At 35.0% G+C, this 27,510-nt stretch overlaps 1 protein-coding gene and 1 non-coding gene across 2 annotated transcripts in view; one reads left to right on the forward strand and one right to left on the reverse strand.

The window, feature by feature from the left end:
• LOC6034576 (LIM/homeobox protein Awh) overlaps window positions 1-26,892 on the reverse strand; it is a 58,278-nt gene extending 31,386 nt beyond the window's left edge. Inside the window, exon 1 of the mRNA XM_038264228.1 lies at window positions 26,601-26,892. Coding sequence (XP_038120156.1) covers window positions 26,601-26,663 — 63 coding nt within the window. The 5' untranslated portion in view covers window positions 26,664-26,892. The remainder of the gene's footprint in view (window positions 1-26,600) is intronic.
• On the forward strand, window positions 8,199-8,270 carry Trnac-gca. The gene has a single exon. It is a non-coding gene; the product is annotated as a tRNA-Cys (tRNA).
• Window positions 26,893-27,510: the final 618 nt, after the last annotated feature.

The raw sequence follows: 27,510 nt of genomic DNA on the forward strand, positions 1-27,510 counted from the left end.
TCATGATTTTCTCAATGATCATGATTTTGAATTGGAAAACGTAATGCATTTTCGGATTCTTTGGACAATTTTGTTGAAAAGCTTATAAACTTAGTTAACTAAACATAAACATTGATTTTTTTTTCTTAAGAACCATATCAGCTACTTTAGTGATGGTACATTTAACGTACAAATACAGTTTGAACATCTTAAATATGATTTTAACAAGAAAAACTATGACTATCAAAGTCACCCCGGAATGTAAACTAAGATTTTTTAACGTAACTATTTTTCTAAACACTATTGAAAAAACTTTTTTTTCCAAAATAGTACATGGACTTTGTGTGGCCTACCCCAGTTCATGGTTTAAAAATAATAATCTTGAGAAAAACCTTACCTGTTGGAAAATATTCCAAAAACAAATTGAAATCCTATCAAAGTCACCCCGGTTTACGGTACTTTATTATATACATAGTAAACAAATGTGTAAATTTTTAAGGTGTAATTTTGAAAGGTTGAATATTACCTCTTTTATGATGTAATTTTACCTCAATTTAGACTAAAATAGCAACATTACAACAGAAAAGTGGTAAAATTACACATTTTCAGAGGTAATTTTTTTTTCTGACAAAAAGTACCCCTTCCCAGATGTAATATTACCATGATTTTTTCTATGTTTAAAGCTAAGTGATTTTTTATGCTGAAAATTTTCAGTTTTCAGTTGGGGCGCGGACTTAGTAAGCTAGATATAACTATCGTCTGTTTGAAATTTTTTTAGGATTACAGATATTTTTATTTTATTTTTAGTTTCTGTCCATAAAACAAAATTAACTAAAAATATTGAATACTAAGCTTATTTTTATATTAAGCAAAGTGTATCAAGTGATGCTTTATACATTTTTACAGTTACATGCTATTGTGAAAAAAATAAAAAAATCCCTGCGTGCTACTGGTATTTCCAATCTGTGGTTCCAACACTCAAAATTTGAGAAAAGCTTAAAAGTGCTAAATTAAATTGAAAACGCTAAAAAAAACAAAATACAATGATTGTACTCATTTTTATTTCAATGAAAATTTATATTTTTAGCATACTTTTTTTTCAATTCAAATTCCGCTATATATTTTGTTATCTTGACAGATACGTAATTCGTCTACTACTTGCAGACTTCATCAATCTTTCGTGTTTGTCAAGATAATAAAATATATAGAAAATTTAAAAGGAACAACTCGTCTCTTTGTATTCACAGTAATGCATTCTGCTAAAACGCTTAACCAAACCACAAATAAAGTATGTTTATTACAAATATTTTTTGCTTCAATTAGATATTTAATGCATGCATTTCTTATTAAATGTTTCAACAACTCTTATTTAATAATTGAAATTTTTGAAATATTAGAGTTCAATTCAAGAGTTCAAAAAGTAAATATCTCGTTTTCAATTGAAAACTTATCAAATTCACACGTTAAACCATTGTGGGTTAAATATTTGGTGTTTTTGTACGTTGATTTCCGAAATTCTTCGAATTTCACGTGATTTCGCGTAAATTGTGGAATTTCACGAATTTTACGACGTCCGTGAAATTGTGAAAAGTCACTAACCCTAATGATCTTTAAAACGATTTTATTCTCCCAAACTTCAGAGCAATAAATTTCACAAAATCAGAATAATAGATTTTCCCAAAATAAAATATCATAATTAACTTTCTGTAATTAACTGTTTTCTAAGTTTTAACTTTTACTTTTTGAGCTTAGTTTTCAAACTAATATTTTGATTACGACACAGTTGTTGATGCTGTTGTACGGTATTTTATGTAAATGCTTTTAACTTTTATCTATATTTTTTATTTTTTATTATTGGTTTAGATCTGTTTAGATCTGTTAGTACAAACTTCTAGTTACCAATTTTATAATCAATATTTTTTTTTTGTAAAAATTTCGTTAAAATTGTTTTTTATTTATGTGTTATGGATGAAAACCAAGAAAATCATATTTTATAGATACTTTTACAACAAGTAACATAATGTTTTTCGCAGTTCCTAAAACCACTTTTGAAAAGGATTTTGCAGTGAAACTTGCATCAGGTTGGCTTCTAAGACAGTATCGAAAATTATTACTTTTCGGTGCAATGAACTGATCAGCACTGTTATTTTTGGTCAGTATAGAATGCCACGAAAAGTTAGTATTTTAAAAATGGAATTACAAAAAAAAAGGATTTTCATCCAACTTCTTATTTTCTGTTTGTGTAGTCGAGTACTGATAATGTAAATGTTATGGTTCAGCAACAAGTTGCAAAATGTTGATTTTCAGCACGAGTAGTATATTTCTCCAGGATCGATCAAGTTGAATAAATACGACGGGTGCAGCAAAACATCGATTTTTTATACTAGTTATTACATACAACATGATTTGCATTTACAAAATACTCTTCTAAATATAATTTTCGTTTTCCCGCGTAAGTTTGGCATCCGTGAGTTTGGACAACTCAAAAATCAAAACACTGTTGATACAAGTTCTGAAAAGTTAAATTTGAGTGCTATACTGATAAATACTGTTATTTTTGGTTGTGATAAATAGGCCATAATATGACAGGAAAAGAAAATATTTTCAAAACGGAATTGCAAAATAAAACATATTAGTGAATTTTTCTTAATAACTAAAAATTTAGTTCTGTCCAGCTGCCCCTCAGAGAAAGTTCTCCATTCATCGATCTCTCACCTGCGAAACCTTGGCCCGCACACGTAAAGATGCCAACTTTATGAGCCGTACCTGGTTCAGTTCAGCCTCTTTTATCACTGCTGTCGTCGTTGATGTTTCATACTTTAGAACCGGACGCCGCTGTGCTGCTGCTGCGTGCCCGAGCTATAAACTTATCTTAATGAGGACCTATAATAATATAAGCAAAACGGTTCGCTCCCTGGACAGCGTTCTGGTTCCTCGAGTTGTCTCGATTCGTGTGGGAGTTTTTCTTCATTGACAGGCTCTTCGATTTCGCCAAATTATATTTACTAAAGTGAAGTTAAAACCGGTAGCCGCGTATTCACATTTAAATTTTGTGGCGTTCGCATCATTGATTGTGGTATCGGTTCCGAACATCGGACTTCCCGGGAACTGGCGCGTAAATTTTGAACACCAACTAACTTGACGCCTACTAGACGAGGCGTCGCGAGCATCGCGTCAAGTCATCAAGTTGAACTCCATGCAGTAGTACTCCACGCAATTGCTATTTATAGATAAGGTTTACATATACAGTGTCTTGCGAACCTTCGTGGTGAACGGACACTAGAGCTGCGGTATTTTTTACTACCTAAGCTCAGAGTTATTTCAAACAAAATTCACAGTCTTTTTAAAGACTACCTGAGTTACTTTCCAAAATTCTAAACAGTCTTTTCAAGACTAACCCCACCTGAAATTTTGTTGTATTTTACAAACGAAGCCATCTTTTAAGAGAACTTTGCTTGCAAAATGCGTCAAAACAAAGGTAAACGCAAATCTTCTGAAGATTTGGTCGTTACGTCGGTGAAGCGTTTGAACGCTAAGCCGGCTAACGGAAACAGAAAAAGAAAACAGCCTCATCCGAGGTCTGATTCTGATTCTGAAAATGAGGTCAATCCTCCAATTCCATTGGCAAACAGTTTCGGTGTTTTATCCGAAACTGTTGACAAGGATCCTTCTCCTCGTACTGAGCCTTCTGCCGTCGAGAAACGAGTAAAGGCTCCGCCAATTGTAGTGACTTCCGTCTCCGATTTGGCCAGCTTTCGAACGCAACTGAAGAATTGCAAGGAAACTTGCAATTTGAAGGTTTCGTTCCAGCTTGGTCGAAGAGGAGAATGTCGCTTGTTGACGGAATCTTTACAAGATCACCAAACTTTTGTTGGTTATTTGAAAAACCACAAACACAATTTCTACACGTATGAGACCAAGAATGCTCGTCCATTCAAGGCGGTCCTGAAAGGTCTCTCCAACGACTTGTCGGTGGATGAGATCAAAAACGAACTTAAGGTGTTGCTTGGCTTTGCCCCATCCCAAGTAATACCAATGAAGAAAAAATCAAACGGGAATATTTCTCGCTTTGGTTTGACTTCACAATTTTATCTGATTCATTTCAACAGAAATGAAATCAACAATTTGAAACTTTTGGACAAAGTTCAGTTTTTGTTCCATGTACGGGTAAAGTGGGAGCATTTTAAGAAACATGGCGGTAATGGCCAGAATCTGACCCAGTGCCGGCGTTGCCAGGCATTCGGTCACGGTACTGATCATTGCGCCATGGTTCCAAAATGCATGGTTTGCGGGGATTCTTCTCACGACAAGGACAATTGTCCCGTGAAAGAAGTCACCCAATTTAAATGTGCAAATTGTGGTGGAAATCACAAATCAAATTTCTGGGATTGCCCCATCAGAAAAAGGTTTTGGATTCTCGTGCTAAGCATCAGCCGAAAACCAAACCGAAATTTTCTCAAAGTCAGGTTGTACCTGCATCTTTAAATCAAACGTTCGTGCTGTCTCACTCGAACAATACCCCTACCATGGAAAAGTTAGGTAACACAATGGTATTTCTTATGCCAACGTCGTTTCGGGTTCGGGTTCATCCACGAATTTTAAATCCTCTACCAATCTTCCTGAAATTGGGCAGGTACCTCAAATTTCATTTGAAAATTTTTCTGCTGGCAACGCTTTGGGATCTTCTGATCTCGGCGATGTTACGTTTGAAAAATGACTTTTTGCAAAACTCACTGTTTGGTTTGATTCAAACAATGAGTAATGCTACATCCATGATGGAAGCTATCCAGATTGGATTAAAATTTGCGAATGATGTTGTTCTTACCCTGAAGTTTAATCATGGATCTAAGTAATTCCATCAATATTATGAATTTTAATGCTCGCTCTTTAAAAGCGAAAGAAAATGAATTTTTCAACTTTTACGAGTTCATAACGTGCATGTTGCTGTTATAACCGAAACATTTTTAAAAACTGGCACTTATTTGAAAAGTGATCCAGATTATAAAGTTATAACCAATAACAGAATGAATCGAAATGGCGGTGGAGTTGCAATAGTTATCCACCGTAGTATGACTTATAGCACGTTACGTGACTTTAAGTTAAAAGTTATTGAAAGTTTGGGCATTGAACTTGAAACTTCTTTTGGGAAAATTATGATTGCAGCTGCATATTTGCCTTCCAATGCACTGGGGAAAATAAAAATTATTTCAAAGGGGATTTGAATAAACTTACTCGGCATAGATCTCGATTTTTGATCATCGGTGATTTTAATGCCAAACACCAATCTTGGAATAATTCAAAAGTAAATTCCAATGGTAAAATTCTATTCAGAGATTGCACTTCTGGTCTTTATTCGGTTTTATACCCGAATGGGCCAACTTGCTTTTCTTCTGTTAGAAATCCATCAACAATTGATTTGGTTTTGACAAATCAAAGTCAGTATTGTGGTCCTTTAGTGACTCATGCTGATTTTGATTCTGATCATCTTCCAGTAACTTTTTCACTTTCTCATGAAGCAGTTACCAGACCCAATAGTTCTGTGTTTAATTACCACAAAGCTAATTGGGACAGGTATCAGCATCATATTGAGAATAATTTAAATCATGATTTTGTTTTAGAAACCAAAGCTGATATTGATTCAGCCTTGGAATCTTTAACTAATGCAATTTTGGATGCTAGGAATATTGCTATTCCTAAAGTCCAAGTCAAATTTGATTCTCCCATTATTGATGACGATCTTCAGCTTCTGATTCGTCTGAAAATGTTCGCCGAAGACAGTATCAACGTTCTCGTGATCCTGCACTGAAGCGAATTCAAAAGATTTGCAAAAGGTTATTGACCACAGATTCACTCTCCTGCGAAATGAAAAGTTCGCAAGAGATGTCGAACAAATTAAACCTTATTCCAAACCTTTTGGAAACTTTCAAAGGTTCTTAAGAAACCTCAAAACCAATCCCTTCTTTAAAAGATGGTGATAATATTCTATTAACTAATGGGGAGAAAGCTCAAAAACTTGCTCAGCAGTTTGAGAGTGCTCATAATTTCAACTTAAATGTTTTGAGTCCTATTGAAGATCAAATTTCAATAGAATTTCAGAATATTGTTGAACAAGAATTTTCATCAGATGAAGTTTTTAATACGGATCTGAATGAAATAAAATCTATTATCAAAAATTTTAAAATATGAAAGCCCCTGGTGAGGATGGCATTTTTTACATTTTAATTAAAAAATTACCTGAAGCAACTTTAAGTAGCTTGGTCAAAATTTGCAACAAATGTTTTGATTTGGCATATTTTCCCAGTAGTTGGAAAAATGCCAAAGTAGTTCCGATTTTGAAACCGGATAAAAATCCTGCTGAAGCTTCAAGCTATCGGCCCATTAGTTTGCTTTCATCTATTAGTAAATTATTCGAAAGAATAATTCTTAATAGAATGATGACGCACATTAATGAAAATTCAATTTTCGCTGATGAGCAGTTTGGATTTCGCCTTGGGCATTCAACTACTCATCAGTTGTTGAGAGTTTCAAATTTGATTCGAAGCAACAAATCTGAGGGCTATTCTACTGGCGCTGCTCTTCTAGACATAGAAAAAGCATTTGACAGTGTTTGGCATAAAGGTTTGATTGCGAAATTGAAAAGGTTTAATTTTCCGATTTATATCGTGAAAATTATTCAAAATTATTTGACGGATCGTACTCTGCAGGTATGTTATCAGAACAGCAAATCTGATCAACTACCTGTACGTGCTGGCGTCCCTCAAGGAAGCATTTTGGGTCCAATTTTATACAATATTTTTACTTCTGACTTGCCTGATTTGCCCCCAGGATGTCAGAAATCACTTTTTGCTGATGATACAAGCATCTCCGCCAAAGGTAGAAGCCTTCGTGTCATCACAAGAAGATTACAAAAAGCTTGGATATTTTCAATTCTTATTTGAAAGAATGGAAAATTACTCCAAATGCTGCAAAAACTCAACTTATTATTTTCCCTCACAAACCAAGGGCTGATTTTCTTAAACCAAAAGTCATCACATTATAAAGATGAATGAGGTAAATTTAAAGTGGGAGGATCAAGTGAAATATCTTGGACTTGCTTTTGACAAAAACCTTACTTACAAGGATCACATTGAAAGTATCCAGGTTAAATGTAACAAATATATTAAATGTTTGTATCCACTTATAAACAGGAATTCTAGACTTTGTCTCAAGAATAAACTGTTAATTTATAAACAAATTTTCAGACCTGCCATGCTTTATGCTGTGCCGATCTGGACAAGCTGTTGCTTAACCAGGAAGAAAAAACTTCAGAGGATTCAGAACAAAATTCTGAAAATGATTCTGAAACTTCCTCCCTGATTCAGCACCAGTGAACTTCATCAATTAGCCGAAGTTGACACTTTGGATGTTATGTCCAATAAGATAATTGATGCATTTCGACAAAAATCATTGCAGTCTTCAGCTGCATTGATCCGCTCTTTATATAGTTTATAAGTTAGTTTTAAGGTATCCCTTTTCCCTTTTGTACATGTAGGACCTCCTACATTTGAAATCACTGAATAGCGAAAGCTCCAATATTTCATGAATAAATGAAAGTTGCTACACAGCAAAAAATCCGATGGTAAAATAGCATGCAAAAGCATGCACATCACCTTCGTCAAAATAAACATTTAATATTACACACTGCATGTACAATTTCTGCAACACACAAAAAAAGTTGCAACCGACGGGATTCAAACCCAGCACCATCAGTCAGGACTGGCGCCTTAGCCCACTCGGCCATCCGACCGATGAAGAGCTGTAAGGATAAACGCATATATGAGCATGACATTTCGGTCAAGTAGGTTTCTCATACTGATGGGCTACATATTTCAGGGTGTAAAATCACACAAAATTGCATAAAATAATGCAATATTTATTTTACACCCAGGCCTTTTACACGCAGCTGGATTACTACTTTTTTAGCTGTGTAGTATTTAAAATTGAAGTGAAAAGTCATCGATTGTGATTGGACACTCAATAATATTTTAACTGAATGAATGTACATGGAAAAGAAAAACTGAATAAATATAAATTTAAAAAAAAAAAAAAAAGATAAGGTTTACAAAACAAAAAAAAATCAAGCAGGCTAGACTTGTGGACACTGTGCGTTGGCAGCGGAAGAGTTGGTTGGCCAACGAAATAATTTTTCAACGATTGCCTCGACCACTGAATCATCCCACGGGGGTATAGCTCAGTGGTAGAGCATTCGACTGCAGATCGAGAGGTCCCCGGTTCAAACCCGGGTGCCCCCTCAGGATAATATTTTTGATTGTTTTTTTTATTGAGAGTGTTAAGAACTTTGAGCTTATAGTTTGTATCTTAGTTAAGAAATGTTGCCCAGATGAGGTTTCGCAATGTGGAGAAATCACGAAAAGCAAATTTCTTCCCAAGTTCCATTCCATGCAGAAACCACTTTCTAGCGCTCTGCGTGTGCCAAACGAAGACAATTAGCAACTTTATGAGGAGAAAAGAATGGCAGCCAAGTCAAACAAGACAACCCTATTTCGTTTATTTTCACTGACAAAATTAATGATGAACCTCGGTTCGATTCCCGCGATGCGGGGTCCCACGAACAATTCAGATCTTCTCCGCAGGTCTCGCGAGCAGGCTGAAAGTGTAACTTTCCATGTCCAGAGCCTAAACAGCAATCAGCAGAGTCCTACGATGATGAACGATCCATTTCCGGTAAGACGATGCTCGACGATGTGGAGTCTCCAGTTTGCCAATTGGCTGATCTTTACGACCTTTCGACACGCATTACTGCTCCTTCTGTTGTAGCTGCTGCTGCTGATTGTGGGCTCTCCACCGAGTTCAGATAGTTTTGAGCAATTACGTACGACGGATCTTGGCGCACAAATTCCGGAGTTGTCCCCAAGAAAGGGCGGGGAACCGCCGCAATCGGAAGCGCAAACGGACAGCACAATGGATCGTTTCTTAGAACATTTTACGAGCTTTTTCTCGCTCTAAACCGGGGTTTGGCTATGCTGAACACGTGTTGGTGTTGTGCTCGTGTGTCGCAAATGGTATTTTGGTAAAATGTTGAGTTTAAGGCGTCGTTTTTTGCTTATATTCATATCTGTTTCTTACATATAAGAATTTAACTACGATCTTCTGAAGAATGTGTTGTGCAATCAGTGATAAAAAAAAATGTCGTTGTCGTGCTAACTTGTCGCACGTGCATTTTGGGCCAAATTGAATTAAGATGGCCATTTTGTGCAGGAGTGTGGAGATTTCTTGGTCTAAATAAATAGGCACATCTTAGCCGAGGTAGAGTGGTTACAAAAATCATTATTTAAGATAAATAAACTTTTTTTTTCCAAAAAGATCTGTGGTCCTCCTCGTTTCAACTGATTTTGGCTCCCTTGAATGCAAATTAATGGTTTTAAGTAAGATTTTTAAGAGATAAATAGTTTGATAACCTAAACAGTTTTAACGACAATGTTTATCGTTATCTTTATTACGATAATTCTGGCGATAATCGTATCCATAATGATAATGTAGTAAGTTTCAAAGTTCAAATCTCGGGTGAGTTTTCAAAAAGCCGTAAGAGTCACCGTAACCTCTGACACTTATATTTGTATTTCTTCAAATTGCAACAAAATTTCATTTATTTTTAAGTTTGGGCCACTTGAAAGACATGTAGATGAACAATCTTAAGCATTTTTAAAATTGATTTCCGTAAGTAGGTCGAATACTGAGGCAAAAAGGCTTTGTTTACTATTGGCTCTTACGGCTTTTTGAAAACTATCCGAGAAATGCTGAAACATTTTCACAAAATACCGTTTATTTTGAAAATACACAAATTTCAAACGATGTGAAATTTCATATGAGCAATTCTCTATCAAAACCGGAAATTGTGATTTTTGAATTAACAAAATTTTGCAGAAGTATGAACCATTTTTTTTAAATGGTGAAATCTTGTACTAAAAATTTTTTGAACTTCATTTTTAAGGTGAAATTGAATTTGCAATCGAAAAGTACTTAGTCATAGTCATAGTATTTTTTAAAATTAAAAAAATTGCAAATAATTCGCTTAAATCAAACATTCGGTGACTATTTATTGAAAACGCGGCCCTATATTAAAAAATAATTGTTAAGTACTTTTAGATTGCAAATTCAATTTTACATAAAAAAAATTGGGTCAGTTTTTTTGCATGGAATTTTAAATTCATAACTCAGCGGCAGAATGTTTGTCCATACTTCTCTATGGCTCAAAAATTGCGGGTTTTTGTCTTCTAAAACATATCAAAAAATCTCGAAAATAAAAAATAATACGTATTTTGGAAAATTGAGTTTTTGTGAAAAAAGTCAATTGAAAAATCGCCTTTTTTCGTATACCTATTTATTCTGAATATTCCTCAACAATACCTACAACTTTCCTGAAGACTCCAAATTAATCATAAAATTCATTCAAAAGGTACACGGTACAGATTTCGAATATTTACGTACCATTTTTGTATGGCGACTTGTATGGGTGAACAAATGACAAAAATAGCTCCATAGGGAAGGTCCCCACAAAGTTTAAACCAAATAAAAAAATACAAATAATACAAATGGTAAAAATCAAAGAATACAAAAATAAAAATTTACAAAAATAAAAAAAAATATCGAATTCGGTCGATTTCGTAGGGAATGGCTCATATGCATCATAAAATTTATCAGAGTTTTTTTTAATGTAAAATAATAAAATTTCATAAAATACCTTGTTTTACCAAAATACTCATATTTTTATAATTTGCAATGTTGGCCAGAAATTTGTATGCATTTTCACATGATTTCATTTTTTTAAATAATAAAATTTTCAGAAAATGCCGTATTTTTTGCGAAAATACTCAAATTTTCAGAATTTACATTATAAATGACATTTTGAATGCATTTTTAATTTATTCAAGTGTTTTTGTAAAATACCATTTTTTTTACAAATTATCGTACTTGTACACTAAAATTTATGTAAATTGCAATATGGGTTTCAAACGAAGTAAAATTTTGCAAGTATTTTCGCTAAATTACAGTTTGTTTTGAAAAAAATACTCATCCCAAGTAACATTTTTTTCCAGGAGTTCTACAAAAGCTCTTCACGATAGCTACAGCATAGCAGTTTGGACCGCGGTAGGATAAAATTCTCTTCCGATTTTTGAATTAACAAAATTTTGCAGAAGTATGAACCATTTTTTTTAAATGGTGAAATCTTGTACTAAAAATTTTTTGAACTTCATTTTTAAGGTGAAATTGAATTTGCAATCGAAAAGTACTTAGTCATAGTCATAGTATTTTTTAAAATTAAAAAAATTGCAAATAATTCGCTTAAATCAAACATTCGGTGACTATTTATTGAAAACGCGGCCCTATATTAAAAAATAATTGTTAAGTACTTTTAGATTGCAAATTCAATTTTACATAAAAAAAATTGGGTCAGTTTTTTTGCATGGAATTTTAAATTCATAACTCAGCGGCAGAATGTTTGTCCATACTTCTCTATGGCTCAAAAATTGCGGGTTTTTGTCTTCTAAAACATATCAAAAATCTCGAAAATAAAAAATAATACGTATTTTGGAAAATTGAGTTTTTGTGAAAAAAGTCAATTGAAAAATCGCCTTTTTTCGTATACCTATTTATTCTGAATATTCCTCAACAATACCTACAACTTTCCTGAAGACTCCAAATTAATCATAAAATTCATTCAAAAGGTACACGGTACAGATTTCGAATATTTACGTACCATTTTTGTATGGCGACTTGTATGGGTGAACAAATGACAAAAATAGCTCCATAGGGAAGGTCCCCACAAAGTTTAAACCAAATAAAAAAATACAAATAATACAAATGGTAAAAATCAAAGAATACAAAAAATAAAAATTTACAAAAATAAAAAAAAATATCGAATTCGGTCGATTTCGTAGGGAATGGCTCATATGCATCATAAAATTTATCAGAGTTTTTTTTAATGTAAAATAATAAAATTTCATAAAATACCTTGTTTTACCAAAATACTCATATTTTTATAATTTGCAATGTTGGCCAGAAATTTGTATGCATTTTCACATGATTTCATTTTTTTAAATAATAAAATTTTCAGAAAATGCCGTATTTTTTGCGAAAATACTCAAATTTTCAGAATTTACATTATAAATGACATTTTGAATGCATTTTTAATTTATTCAAGTGTTTTTGTAAAATACCATTTTTTTTACAAATTATCGTACTTGTACACTAAAATTTATGTAAATTGCAATATGGGTTTCAAACGAAGTAAAATTTTGCAAGTATTTTCGCTAAATTACAGTTTGTTTTGAAAAAAATACTCATCCCAAGTAACATTTTTTTCCAGGAGTTCTACAAAAGCTCTTCACGATAGCTACAGCATAGCAGTTTGGACCGCGGTAGGATAAAATTCTCTTCAAAACTTCTTCAGGAGTTTGGAAGAGTACTTGAAGAGAGTTTTATCCTACCGCGGTCCAAAATGCTATGCTGTAGCTATCTTAAAGAGCTCTTGTAGAACTTCTGGAAAAAAATGTTACTTGGGATGTTTTTATGAACTATTTTGAAAATACCGTATGTTTTTTTAATTGTTTCTTTGAAAAAAAATGATATTTTGTTAAAAATTTAATGTTTTGCAAAAAAAAGACGATTTGTGAAAAATTTAATGTTTTCCAAAAAAAAACCTAACAATCTAAAAATTTATACTAAATTTTCAAAAATTGCAAAAAATTTACACGTATCCGTGACTTGTGACGTTCGTAAGCAAACCCCTTATGTTTATAAATTTTTTTTTGTTATTGTCTGCTCTACAACTTTGTAGAACATTCTTACACTCTAGAAAATAACCCTGCATAGTTAGAAAAAACACGAAATTTTAAAATGAAAAATTTTGTTCTAAATGAAAAAATGACCCTTCTGAGGAGCGGCCGTGGCTGACTGGTTACGGTGTTCGCTTTGTAAGCGAATGGTTCTGGGTTCGATGCCCATCTGCTCCCAACGAGAAAGTTAAGAACACATACATTTGGAATGATGAATATGAACGAAAAATCAAAGTCGCTCGAGGCGGGGTTCGATCCTCCGTCCTTTGGATTGGTAAGCAAAAATGCTAACCACTAGGCCATGACGACTTGGTGAGCGAGGACTGGAATTAGGAATACTGTTACAGAGAGAAAGTTGTGGCGCTATAACCACGGCAAATAGAGTCCAGGGCATTCGTGGAAATACAATGTCCCATCCCAGAGGGTCCCGGAGTACCAAACCTTCTTAGCATGGTGCTCCCAACGAATACAACCAAAAATCTCGGAGCGTATGGTGGTGTGTCCCCACTCCCCACGCTTCTTCCTCCCCTGTCGATTCAGAATTGTGTTGTTGTTCGAACACTCAGTGCTCAAACTCAACCCAATTACGAGTCATCTCTGCGATACGGCTTTACGCAGTAGGCCTGGCCGGTTTAACACTTGTGATGTTTCAATGCATTCCGATGCAATGGCGCACTACAAATGTTAATAAATGACAAGAAGAGTGCTAGGCGTCATCTAACCTAAGGCACTCTCCAGGATCCCTTCGAAAGATTGGCTGCGCTAGGGTCTGATTAGATTAGATTAGATTAGAAATGAAAAAATGACCCTTCTGGGTCAATGTAGATCCGAAAAGTACATTTAATTTCTCTTAAAATAACATGTTACAATTTTTTTACAGTCAGGTAACGGAAAATGGAAGACTTTTTAAAACTTTTTTAGTGTTTTTTTTTTTAGATGAAAAATACGTTTTTTTTTTTTAAATTCTGAGTACGCCATCAAATCGGGCGTACAATTTTACATAAAAGTCCCTTCAACACCAAATTTATATCTCATCACCGTTTCAGGCTGCAAATTATTGAAAAACACCTCTTTTTTCGCATGTTCAAAAATGGAACGGACCTCGGATTCGTGATCATGGACAAAAGATCTCCGTGAAAATTTAGTTGTCCATACAATGCAGCCTTTTTTTTTTGTCTCCTGAACAATTTTAGGAAGAACTGCTCAGCAAAAATAAAACAAAACAAAAAATGTGTCGACAGAGTATGACGCCGCTCAAGTTTGTTGTATGAATGAAGTTTGCCACTGCCTTCGTCCGGAGACTTGCTTCGAAGTTGCGGAGAAGCTCCAGCAGAGTGAGTAGATTGCAGATAACAGATTCTACGTTCCAGCACACGACCCTCTGCCTCTTCCCAAGTTTGGTGTGCAACACGATATAAAACAACCTTAGCGCGCCGCAGATGATTTGTACATTTTCGTTTAAAACAAATTTCTTTGATGTAGGTACCTATTACCCGATCGAAACGATGTGATATCCTCCTCTCTTTTTGTAGTGATTTGCGATATCACCTTCCAATCAAAACAATCGAATCACACACGAACCCCTTTTGCAGTTTCATGACGGTGCTGAAGGAGACGTGTTCCGTACTCGGGTATAGCAGAAGGTTGACGCGCACAGCTGTACGGAACGGATGCTTTGCATTTTACGACCTCTCAACCGAGGGCCATATTGGCTGGATATTATGGGAAGATTGTTGGGAGTTAATAGAAATCAAACTGTTTCCCCCCATATCGTGTTTGTTTTGAGCGAGAAAACAGTTGGATGCTGGTTATCGGGTTGAAACCATATGCACATTAACCGAAAACCTTCGACTCATTGTGGGATTGATGAGCGTTTGGTGGTTGCTTATCGTAGATTTAATTTACAAAATTTACCTTGCTAACAGGTGTGTGAATTGGCTTCGGCTGAGGTCACCAACAAAAGAGCTCTCTCTAGATCATACTAAAACAAACTAACCAGTTCAAATAGATACATCACTGTTTAAGTATAAAATACCCAGACTATATCGTTCCAGATCGTCAAACTTCAAAGCCAACGACTCTCCTGTAATCTCAACGACCCGCGCGAGCCGGATAGACATAAAGTTATCAAGTTATGACCCCGAACTAAATAATTAATAATTCAATGGCCCGTCTTAGGCGCACATAAAAGGCCGCACGACCACGAGTCAGAGTGATCACACGTCGTCATCATAATCGTCACAGCACAAGCCGCCCTGGACTGGCAAAGGGGAGGCACGGGATGGGGCCGCCTCCTCTGTGAGTCCTGAGTCTACTTAATGGGACGATGAGCTGGTGTGCTTGGGCCCTCCCGTCGTTTTAATTGTCCCCACGCCAGGGCAGTGATGGGGGATTGAAATCGTAGAATGATAGTTTCAAGACATCCTCAAGCTCAAAAGCATATTTAAGGGGATAAGAAATTCTATGAAAAAAAAATATTAATTTGATAAATAGAAAAAATCATGTAAATAGTAAAACAAATTGAATTACACGGAGAAAAAAGAGTTTCCAAAATCGTGAACAAGCGTTCAAAAAAAGAAAAAAAAACCGCGAACAATTCCCATGGTACGTTTTTGAAAAACGTACCACGTAATTTGAACACTTTGTTCGTGGTTCATAATTTCATGATCACTTGTTCAAGATTTTGAGAACTTTTTTTTCTCCGTGTAGGAGTTAACAATATTAATAGAAATCATGCAAAGTTTAAATACACTTTTTGAACAACTTAATACGAGTCTGTTAAATTTAAGATCAAAAACAAAACAAAGGTTTTCTCGTGGAAATTTACAAACAAAAACAAATTACTAAGCCATGGTGGTGACTAAACCAATCGTTCCTACATTTTATGGAGTTGTTAAGGACCTCTAAAGGAGCTGAACAATTGCTATATTCCCAACCCAACACTCCTCCGTGATTTGTTCTCCATACAAAATTCAAACTTTTTGTATGAAGCGTGGAAACCCAATCAGAGAGTTAAAATCAGAGTTACCATACACCGGGGTGACTTTGATAGGATTTCAATTTGTTTTTGAGATATTTTCCATCAGGTAAGGTTTTTCTCAAGATAATTATTTTTAAAACATGTACTGGGGTAGGCCACACAAAGTCCATGCACGTTTTTGGAAAAAAAAAGTTTTTTCAATTGTGTTTAGAAAAAAATAGTTACGTTAAAAATTCTTATTTTAAATTCCGAGGTGACTTTGATAGTCATAGTTTTTCTTGTTTAAATCATATTCAAGATGTTCAAACTTTATTTGTACGTTAAATATATCATAACTAAAGTAGCTGATATAGTTTTTGAGAAAAAAATCAATGTTTATATTTAGTTTACTAAGTTTAATTAACAAAATACATATTAATTTTAGGTAAAATTGTTAAAAAGTCGGAATTTTGCCTGAAATTTGAGAAAACTAGTTAAGTTTGTAAAATTATCTATTTATATGGCATTTTATACTGAATTCGAAACACGAATCACAAGTTTTCACATTTTACAATCGCCTATAAATTTGGACATTTTTTTAAATTGTGTTTCAAAAACATATATTTTTTATTATTTACAAACTCATTTAACCTTTTCCTAGTGGTAAAATGTCCAAAGAATCCGAAAATTCCGTTTTCCGATTCAAAATCATGTTCATTGAGAAAATCATGACACTTTAAGAAGTTTAAAATAATGACATTCATCAACATTTTCTTAGCTATAGTTATCTAACTTTTTAAACTTTTCAAAATTTTAAGAAGAGTCCTCTAGAACAGTTCTCTATCACAGTCAGTATGATTTTAAACAATTCCTTACGTTTTTTAATTTTTCTCTTCATTTTACGGAAAAATCACAAACCTATCAAAGTCACCCCGGCTATCAAGGCCACCCCGTTTTACGGTAATTCTCATCTGAAAAATGATTCCGAACAAAAAACTATTCATAAAAAAAAGTCAAAATAATCATCGACAAATTTTTAAATAAATTTGAAAAAAATCAAACAGTTGATATTTTTGGTAAAAACAGAAACTTATCAACAAAATCCTAAAAAAATATTTCAAAAATGAAAGCATCCTTTAATTTGATTCAGAGTTTACCCATTAACAATCAGTCTTATAATTTAAATGTTTATTTATAAAATTGGCAATCGCAAGCGTATGCGTTCTACGCATAATTGTCCCATGTAATTTTTGGACGATTCTTTTTTTTAACATTTTTAAGTTTAGTTCTAATAGTTTTTGATACTTCGTTTCAACTAGAAATGGTAAAAGTTTAATTTAACTGAATTTAAATTTTATTCTTTGTTTTCTTGTTTTTCTTTTAAATAAATGATTTTTTAGGTTCCCTTCATATTTTGTTTATTTTGATATTGATTTTTTTTAATCAATGGTTATTTATCTAGTTATCAGTTACCTGCTTTAATATATTTCAGTGAAAATATCAGTTTGATAAGATTCTATGTTTACCACATATTAAGATTCAAAAGATTGAAGAGACAAATTCATTAATCATATTATTAACAACTTAAATCAAAATTTCCTAGTTTTAATTTTAAATTTCAATATTTGTTAATGTTTTCAAAACATAAAAACAGTTTTTCCATTTATTCATTCAGAACGAACAACGATTGGATTTTATTCGATATTTTAGCAGGGAAGGGAAATAAGAACTTGCACTTAGAGTACGGTAACTTTGATAAGCACCTCACTGCAAAATAATTGGGTGCTGTGCTTGGTGATTATATTCAAAGCCGGTGCCTAAAACTTCCCAGTCTGTTAAATGTAGTTATTTTCAATTTTCACTTTAAAAAATGTCGTAATTTTCTTTGATATTGTTGCGTGATCAATTATTGTGAGTACACAATTTCTTACCTGTGAATATTTTCTTCAGAATTAAATTGTCAGGACATTTTCAGCCATAACGAAACTTCGGAAGCCTTTCGTGGGCACAAAAAAAAACCTTTTTTTTGCTTTTTTCCAGTACCCAGTTCTTTCAGCAAATCAGTTTATTTATTTAAACAATCTCAACACTTTTTTCAGCAATTTGAAATGATTTTTTTCACTTAACACTAGTTTTTTACTGAAGGGAAACTAATTTTCTTTCTTAAACTAAATCACTGGACACAAACATAAAAAAAAACAGTCAAAAAATAAGCACCTTGAAGTCAAGTGCTTATTATACGCACCAATAAAAATTGGGTTCCGGTGACAACTAAAGCACAGCACCTTTGATATTTTGCAAAACCAGGTGCTTAAATCCCAACCCGGTATTTTAGTTTGCGTTAACTAAAAATAAAGCTTTATCTATAGTACTCACAAAAAGTTCAAAGAAAACCATTTAGTAAAAAAATGTCTGAAATTAATTAATAAAAAATTACCGCGAACAAAAAACCGTTGCCAAACTCAAGTTGATATCTTTTATCAAATATTCAATCGATGTAATGTGACAAAAAGAATTAGAACCATAACTTTACGCTGGCCATAATCGTTAAAATTAGGCTCTATTTAACATTAGTTTTAATTAACTTTGTTGTTGGTTTAAGTTTGATGTTACCTCTTGTTTGATAAACAAAAATTAATAAAAATCTCTTGATCAGTGTTGTTAAAATATCAAACTACCAGCACAGAGCTATAACATAATTTTCAAACAAGTTTGTTTGGGATTCATAACTGTTCCCGACTTTTTGACAAAAAATCACAAATTCCCGACTTTTTCCCGTTTTTTGGCAGATTTTGTTGAATTCCCAACTCTTTCCGACTAGAGTGGCCACCCTGTCATAATGTGTACAGAAATACCAACTTTTGGAATGCCATTTGTGAAAATTTCCTCATGAAAAACAGAACTTTCCCATCCCTGTCTCCCACCGCTCGCAGCCATGCCGCCTCACGGGACCCCCTCCGGCGAACCATCGGTCGTCGCCTTTTACCATGTCACCGCCCAGAACCGATCCGCGGACGATACTTTACTCACGGCTCCATCAACACCTGACAGCTATACGAGCCCATTTGGCGCACAGGATTACGGGACGACGGGTTCCTCCGGCAACAGCAGCATGTTCTGCCGCGACTCGATCGTGTCTTCGCCGGCCGTTGAGGACGGTAATTAACGCGCGCGCGCACACACTCCTTTCCGAAACCTCGGCCGCCAGGAGACCGCGGTCCCGCGCGGATCATCGAACCGTGCAGCGAGAGAGAGAGACCGTATTGGGTACTTTGATGGCTAATTAAAAAGCAGCAAACCTCCCGGGCGGGCCACGCAACCGGGGTCCAGCGCCAAAATATGGAGGTCATTTACTCTCCCGAACTCGAGCATCAAAGTCCCATTAAGTGACACGGTGTTATTTTTTGTGCATAAAAATAAAAACAAGAAACCTCTGCGGCGGGGGACGTTCTCTTTCACCAACACGAAAATTTGCATTTTGCACAGTTTTGTTTTCGTTTCCGACCGAGAACCACCAGTGTTACGTACGAGCGAACTATTGGGGACCGCAATGTGTGGACCGTCGTTGCTGGGTTTTGGCGAAACCCTAAGGAGAGAGTGCCACTCCGGCCATCCGGAATCGGAACCAGCCAGGCAGGCAGAAGGCAATGAAAACAAATTAAATTAGCATACGAAAACGTTCCTTGCTTTTTATTGATCTCACGAGCAACGACATGCATTGGAAGAATTTGGAACGGGGTGATCCGTTGTGGACATCGGGATCAGTAGGATCAGTGCTTCAACTATGTTTTGAAGCTTTCGACAAAAGTAGATTTAAAAAACATAGTCTTCAGGAAGATTCTAATTGTTCGAAACTTGAAAAATCGTTCATCCCAAGAAAAGTATAGTATAATTCTCTACGTTTTCACAAATCTACTTTTCTTTATATTATTTACATCAACAATTTGTGGGCTGTACATCAATTTCCTGCTTGAGTATTCTCTGGCGTTAGAGGACATTTGAGCTATTCTCTACGAAATCGGTCTTTTTTTATTTTTTTTAAATGTTTAATCCGGCTTTCAAAACGGGCCAAACATTCATTATAAAAAAGAAAATATTGTTTTCGAAAAAATCGGAAAATCTCACAAATGTTTCATATTTAAATATTGAAAATTGGACCATTAGTTGCTGAGATATCGACATTAGAAAATTGTGCGTTGTTGGGTGAGACTTAGAAAACATCAATTTTCCAGCTTTTAAATCATTTCATGGCAATATCTCAGCAACTAAGGGTCGTATCAACAAAGTTCGAAAAAGCAAAATATAGAGAATTTTCTCAGCCTTTTAAAAATATTTTTTCAAAAGTGGACAAACAGGGGCACTAATTTTAAAACATGAATAATTGCAACTAATTCCAAAAAAGTTACCTAAAAATGGCTTAAACCTGAAAACGGTGCACTTTATCAAATTTCACTAAAATACTTTTTAAAAAAATATTAAGCCTTGAAGGAAAAGATCGGAGACTGATTTTATTGGTCCAGAGCCCTTCTTTGGTGTTCCAGACTGCTCTATGAAAATGGAGCTTAAAATTTGGGAATTATCAACAGTTCAATTTATTTGGAATACTACAGATACTTCCAGACAGGCAAAAAGATTTATTTTCCCCAATGAGAAATCATCCCGGGAATTACTGAAACCAGACAAAAAAAAAATTAAGGGTGATCAATATGTCGATTTTGTCAAATGGAAACTGAAACATCAGAGCACTTGCTATGCAATTGCGGTGCCTTGATTCAAAGTAGAATTTCAATTTTTGGGAAAGGGGTCTTACAGCCCTCCGATTTAATTAGGTTCCGTCTCGGCAGGGTCATAGACTTCATCAAAAAAGTCGACCCTAACTGGGACAAAACGCAGTAAACAGGAGCCGCCTATCACCGTTCCATGGTGCTGGGTCAACCTGATTTTGCTATAAAAAAATGAGTCATACCACAATATTCCTATAATTGGTCGCAGTGGTTTCAAGGCTCTACAAAAAAAAAGTACTTTTTGATTGAAAATTCGAATTTACATCGAAAAATGAAGTTGAAAAATTTTTGCGACCAATATTTAGATTTTTTGAAAAAAATTAGTATTGATTCAAAAATTTATAAATTGGTCCAAGATTTTTTGCCTATTCTGATTTTTTTTTTCTGGAAAGATGGCATTTAATATCCCCGAAACATATCAGAAAATATAAAATATAGTGTTTTTTTAGAAATCAAGTTTTAGTGACAAAAGGTTAAATTAAAAATCACAAAAAAATTACCGCGTATATTTTTTTCAGTGTAGTCCTTATATATACTTACAACTTTGCCGAAGACAGCAGAACGATCAAAAAACTCCTTCAAAAGATACAGATTTTTGAATTTTCATGCATGGATAGCTGCCAAATTTGTATGGAAAATTATATGGACAAACTAGTGATGCAAAATGGGTTCTTTGGGCATACCGAAGGCACCAAAAAATTTCAGAGGTTTGCTCATTTTTACAAAACTCGTAGCGCGCTGGAGAGATTTTGTTGAATAGACACCTGATGTCTCACAATTTGCAAAATAGTCCCAGCTGTTAAAATTATGTTGCTCCGCAAATAATGTTTTAAGAATTGTTCGCTCAATTTAGAGCATTCATTTTTCATTGTTTGAAGCAACTAAATTATAAAGTCTTGAGGCTTGTACCAATTTTTATTGAATTTCCAAAAAATATAATTAATTATAAACACTGGAATCAATTATGTAAGCATAGCTCGGAACTTAATTACCTGTTAGATAATAATTGGAAAAATAAAAACAATATTTCAATGATTTTGAGCAGGTTGACCCTGATGACTTTGTAATATTCTTGCGCAAATGAAATTTGTTTTATTTTTTTGAATAATATATTTTTTTATTCAAATCTCTGAACATTCGTTGCACTTAAATATTTCAATATGTTTTTCTCAAAACAAATCCTGGTTCAAGACCTCCCAGAGCTTCAACAATTGATGCACCTTCTAAGGTACACCTTCATCCCCGTCAAAATTCCGAGGGCGTGTAGAATGACAGCGCAAACACTGAAAAATAAACGCGTCCATTGAAATCTCAGCCATTCTTTGCACGGTGCTTTGCCGCGTGGAATATGCATAAGCCGATCGCGATGCAGCAAGTTTTTGAACTTTTTTTTCCCCCTTTCCATTCCAATGCAATACAGACAGGTACAATCTGTATTCTTAACACGAAACACACACCGACACTGTGAGTGAGTGTGTGTTTGCCATCATAATTCATAACCCACCATTATGCAGCAAAATATGAATTATGAGCCGTGAAAGAACTTTGGCGGCGAAACTTTATCTTTTTTTCTTTTTGGGTTCAACCCCTCCTTGACCAGGCACCAGGTTTTGGCCAACCCACGGGAACACCCGATGATGATGATTATTATTATTACCAAAAACCACCACCATCACCGCCAGATTACTCTAAAGTGGGGTCGAGGGAAGAAATAATTAAGAAGCTATTAAGTCAAGCGCGAGGCGAGCAACTACTGAAGTTTTGCGCACATCATCTGTCTGGATTAGTGATGTGATAAATCTGACCCCAAAGTATGATAAATTGTGCCAACATCCCGCACCGGAGTCTGTTTTAATGCTCTCTCTCTGCTACTCTTTGAGAGTATGTTTTCGGAAGCTGGGCGGTTTGTTTGACAGTACGCACGAGGTTTTTGGAATTTATTGCACCAAAAGGTTCACGGCTCTAATCGGGTATTAATCATCGCAGATTTAGTTTACTCTTACTGAAATGTTTCGTGTACCTTCAACGTTTCTACCAAGAAATTTTACTATGAAAAACTATTTCTAGACTGAAAAAAATCATTTGATGTTAGCCAAGAACCCTCTTCAAATACTTTAAAAAATATTTGGAAAAAGTTAACATTTACAATATTGAGCCTTAAATTTTAAACTCATGAAATGGAGTAAATCTACATTTTTTAAATTAATTGATTTTTTTCAATTCCTTTCATATTACTGATGGGAAAATTTCGCTGATGCAACCTACGAAATCTTCCATAACATAATCATGGCACTGGGAAACGGAAGCCCAAAATGCTTTGCTCAATCACGAATGAAATTCGATATTGCCACCACAACTCTGCCAACCGACTCGCTGATAAGATATTCGAAGAAAGGCTTACGCACATAAAAAATGAAACACAGAGAATGAAAGAATGTATTCGACCCGAGTGGGGCCACCACGACCAGAAAACAAAAAAAAGCCCAAAATGTCAAGAGAAAAAAGAAAATCGCTCGCTCGCTGGCCTGCGCTGACCGATCCAATCCAGCATCTTTAGGATAAGTTATGTGACGTTTAACTTTATTAAAGCGGAATTCCCTCCGCTCTTGGAGCCCGGTGTGCAACCCGAGTGGCCCCTGGGAAATTGCTTCTTTTCGGGGTTCAAAGCCTGGCACCGATCGCCCAGCACATCCCATTCCGTCCAATGGATTAACCTCGATAACTGCCGAAAAGAAGATACAAAGAAGGGGGAAAAGGAATAAATCGGTAGTATTTCAACAGTTTTATTGATATTAACATATTATGTTGTTTATTGTGCGGCTTTATCGCTGAGTCGCATGTTCTCAGCCGGCAGATAACAGCAGAAAACTTCTTCCGTACACACACAACTACCGGGGTGGCATCTCGACATCATCGCGAGGAGATAGAGAGATTGTTCTCACAACTGATCGATGCAAACGGAATCGGTTGTGGATCATTAATCATGTGTCATGTTGGCAAAAAAAAACCTCCCGAAAAAACACCGGGATTCGAACTCGGTGAATGATTAACAAATCGGACACTCATGGACGGTGTTGTTCCGAAAGATGAGTGTGTCTCAATTTCAACGTTAAGAAAGAAAAAGTATGAAGACGACGGCTTTGGGAGCATGAGCCATCGATCACTCATGAGGAGCCAACACTGCTGAGAAATCAATCAATCGAATCTCTTTGCCAAAATTTAAGGTTGAGATTTGCAGGAGTACACAGTAAAAATGGCAATACAAAACCAGCGTGTAAAAGGACTGCGTGTAGAATAAATGTGGGTCATTCTCCGCCAACTCACAAAGCAGTTGCCTCGACCCGAAATTTTGTTCTAAGAGGTATTTGTGGTCCCTGGTCCCTGATCACCCATCATTTTTTGATATCTCGTTAGCTAGTTAGTAGTCTGCTGAACAATTTTTTACGAAATCGGTCTTTTATTAGAATTTCAATTTTTGTATTTTTTAATCCGGCTGAAACTCTTGTGTTGTGCTTTCGGTATGCCCAAAAAAGCCATTTTGCATCATTAGTTTGTCCATATAATTTTCCTTACAAATTTTTCAGCTGTCCTTACAAAAATGATGTGTGAGAATTCAAAAATCTGTATCTTTTAAATGATTTTTTTTTATCGATTTGATGTCATCGGCAAAGTTGTAAGTATGGATGAGGACTACACTGAAAAATTGATACCGTAAACTGAGGTGACTTTGATAGGGTTTTCAAATACACGTCAAATTAATATCTAAACATTTTTGAGAATTTTGAGTATATAAGCATTAAGGGATAGCGTATTACCGAACATATATGAAAAAATAAGACTGTTACATTGGATGTATCAAAATTAGTGGCCAAATCAAATTTCTATCAATGTCACCCCGGGCTATCAAAGTCACCCCAGTTTACGGTACACGATAATTGTTTTATGTAATTTTTCATTTAACTTTTTGTCACTAAAACTTGATTTGCAAAAAAACTATTTTTAGGGGACATCAAATGCCAACTTTTCAGAAATTTCCAGGTTATGTTAAAAAATAATTGACCGAGTTATAAATTTTTGAATCAATACTGATTTTTTCAAAAAATCTAAATATTGTTCGAAATTTTGATAAAGTGCACCGTTTTCAAGTTGAAGCCATTTTTAGGTGACTTTTTTTAAAAATAATCGCAGTTTTTAATTTTTTAAATAAGTGCACATGTTTGCCCACTTTTGATAAAAGTATATTTGAAAAGCTGAGAAAACTCTCAATATTTTTTTTTGAACATTGTCAACACGACCCTTAGTTGCTGAGAAATTGCCGTGCAAGTGTTTAAAAATAGAAAAAATGATGTTTTCAAAGTCTCACACAAACAACCTACCATTTTCTAATGTCGATATCTCAGCAACTAATGGTCCGATTTTTAATGTTAAAATATGAAACATTTGTAAAATTTTCCGATCTTTCCGAAAACAATATTTTCAAAATATTTAAATCAAGACTAATATTTCAAAAGGGCCGAACATTCAATATGACGCCCTATTAAAATTTTAGTCTTGGTTTAAAAATTTAGAAAATATATTTTTTTGAAAAGATCGAAATATTTTTTAACCGTGTATCTTTTTTTTCAGTGTAGTACTTATCCATACCTACAACTTTGCTCAAGACACCAAATCGATAAAAAAATTCCTTCAAAAGATGCAGATTTTTGAAATTTTCATACATCATTTTTGTATGGACAGCTGCAAAATTTATATGGAAAATAATATGGACAAACTAATGATGCAAAATGGCTTCTTTGGGCATACGCGATTTTAACAGAGGTTTTTTTGTAGTGTTGCGAATAAAATGAAGCTAAAAACAAATGGATAAGCGAACACTTTTTTTCTCAAAGTTTATTTAATTTTGACAGTTTCTTCAGTAACGAGCAGATGAACAATTTTTGAAGTGAATAATTCGTAAATTGATCGAGTACCGATAGAAAACCGCTTTTTTCAAATAGCGCTCTATATCTATTGCAAACTTACTCAAGATATTTACAAACTATCTAGGGGTCAAGCTCGACAATGAGAAAAAGGCAACAAAAAAAAAGTTTTTTCGTGATTCGAAATATCCGAAGTGAATTTTTTCCAAGCCATTCAGATGATCAAGTCTGTACTGTTTGTAATTATTTTATTGAATATTGTTGATAACTTTACAACAATGCACAACTAAGCTGTATGTTTGTTTTTATTTCAAATGTCTTAAGATAAATGTGTCAACTGATAGGAAAGTGTTTTGAAGATAATTAATATAAAACAAATCAAACCGAAACGTTAATGAATCCCCAAAATTACGAAGTCATCCCACATATTCGGAACACCCACAAATTCGGAACACTTTTGTGATAATTAGTCAATAGCATGTCAAATGCAGCTTTTCTCTCGACCCTACTATTTTTAGGGCCTTTATTTGGACATTTTCTTGCTATCTCACTAGTAAAAGTAGTACTTTTTAAACAAAAACTGAATTTCCAGACTATTTTATCCTAAGCAGCAAAACACTGCCTCCAAATTGCCTGTTTCATGATTGTGGGATGTTATTGTGTCTCCCACAATTGTGGAACACCTGAATTTAACTGATATTTTCACAAAAAAAAGTTGTCAGACCATTCACAACACATTACTTAGCATGAGTTTTATTGGTTTCAGAGTGCAAAGTCATTATTTTTTTAAAAATATGTACTCCTGGAGAGAAAAAAAAAGTTTGTTTACATCGTAAGAAAAAAGTGTTCCGAATTTGTGGATTTCAAGGGTCAATGTTTTTCTTTAAAAACTTGATATAAAACGTAAAAATGTACAGCCGGTCTATACATCAATCGAAAGATCGCATGAAAAGCTTTCAAATGAAGGTAAAAGCGAATCATTAAGTTCAATTACCGATTTGCTATGATTTTTTGAACATTGGCCGATCTGTAAACTGTTCCGAATATGAGGGATGACTGTATCATGTTTCCGCCAAAACAGAAACACCGTCGGCATTCTAACACGACTCCGTCTTTCACTTACCTTCATCTTCTGTCGCTCTACCGACGTCGTTGTCACTGCTCCTGCCACTGCTATCGCACACATGAGACGTAGCTGCTTGTTCCGCTAATTCCAATCCACCGGTGCCGGTTCAATTCTCGTAGCTGTCTGCACAATTTACCACCACTGACCATAATTGTTTTATCACTGCACATTTCCCCGGTCAAACGACGACAAGTTAGTAATTAAAATTCTCCCATAAGCTGCAATGTGCGCTCACTCAGCTCCGAGCGCCACCAGTGAGAGCGACTCTTGCGTGAGAATTTTTCCATTTTCATCAATCGAGATTTTTCCTCATTTTCACATTCGCGCGATTTTCCCATGCCGGCCGATCAGCCGGTTTCTTCGTCATCGATCTTTTCCAATCGTCATGGTTGTGTTTGTACGAAATTATCGATACAGAATAAAAGATCGCGCCAAAAACCGGCGCTCCCAACTAGCTGCTCGCGAGCACACTCACACGTCTAATCGCGACCGTTACTCGTACGGAACTGGAGCTGCGAATGATTGGTGATTGTGATTGTGCGAGGACTTTTGCTTCTTCCTTCGCAACATCCCCGAGTGCTTCTCGCACGTGATCTTGCGAGCGAGCGAGCGCCAAACAAAAGATCAGCTGGCTGAAAAAAAGTTGAGCCGATTTTTGTTGTTGTTGTTTTGCTCTCAAACAGATTGACTTTTGTTGCATTTTTGTTGATTTTTATGTTTTGCAATTGTTTGCTTTTGAGCGCGCTCGAATTTGCCCGGAGAGCGAGCTTTTTCTCACCAGCGAAGAGAGAGCAAATCATTTGTACATACAGCGCTTGCTCACGTCTGAGAGAGAGAGAGCGCGCGCGGTGAAGCGTCATGGAAACTGCGTTTGGCTCCGCCTACTATCGTGTAGCTTCGATATTTG

Source organism: Culex quinquefasciatus, chromosome 3, assembly GCF_015732765.1.
Source record: "Culex quinquefasciatus strain JHB chromosome 3, VPISU_Cqui_1.0_pri_paternal, whole genome shotgun sequence".
NCBI lineage: Eukaryota > Metazoa > Arthropoda > Insecta > Diptera > Culicidae > Culex > Culex quinquefasciatus.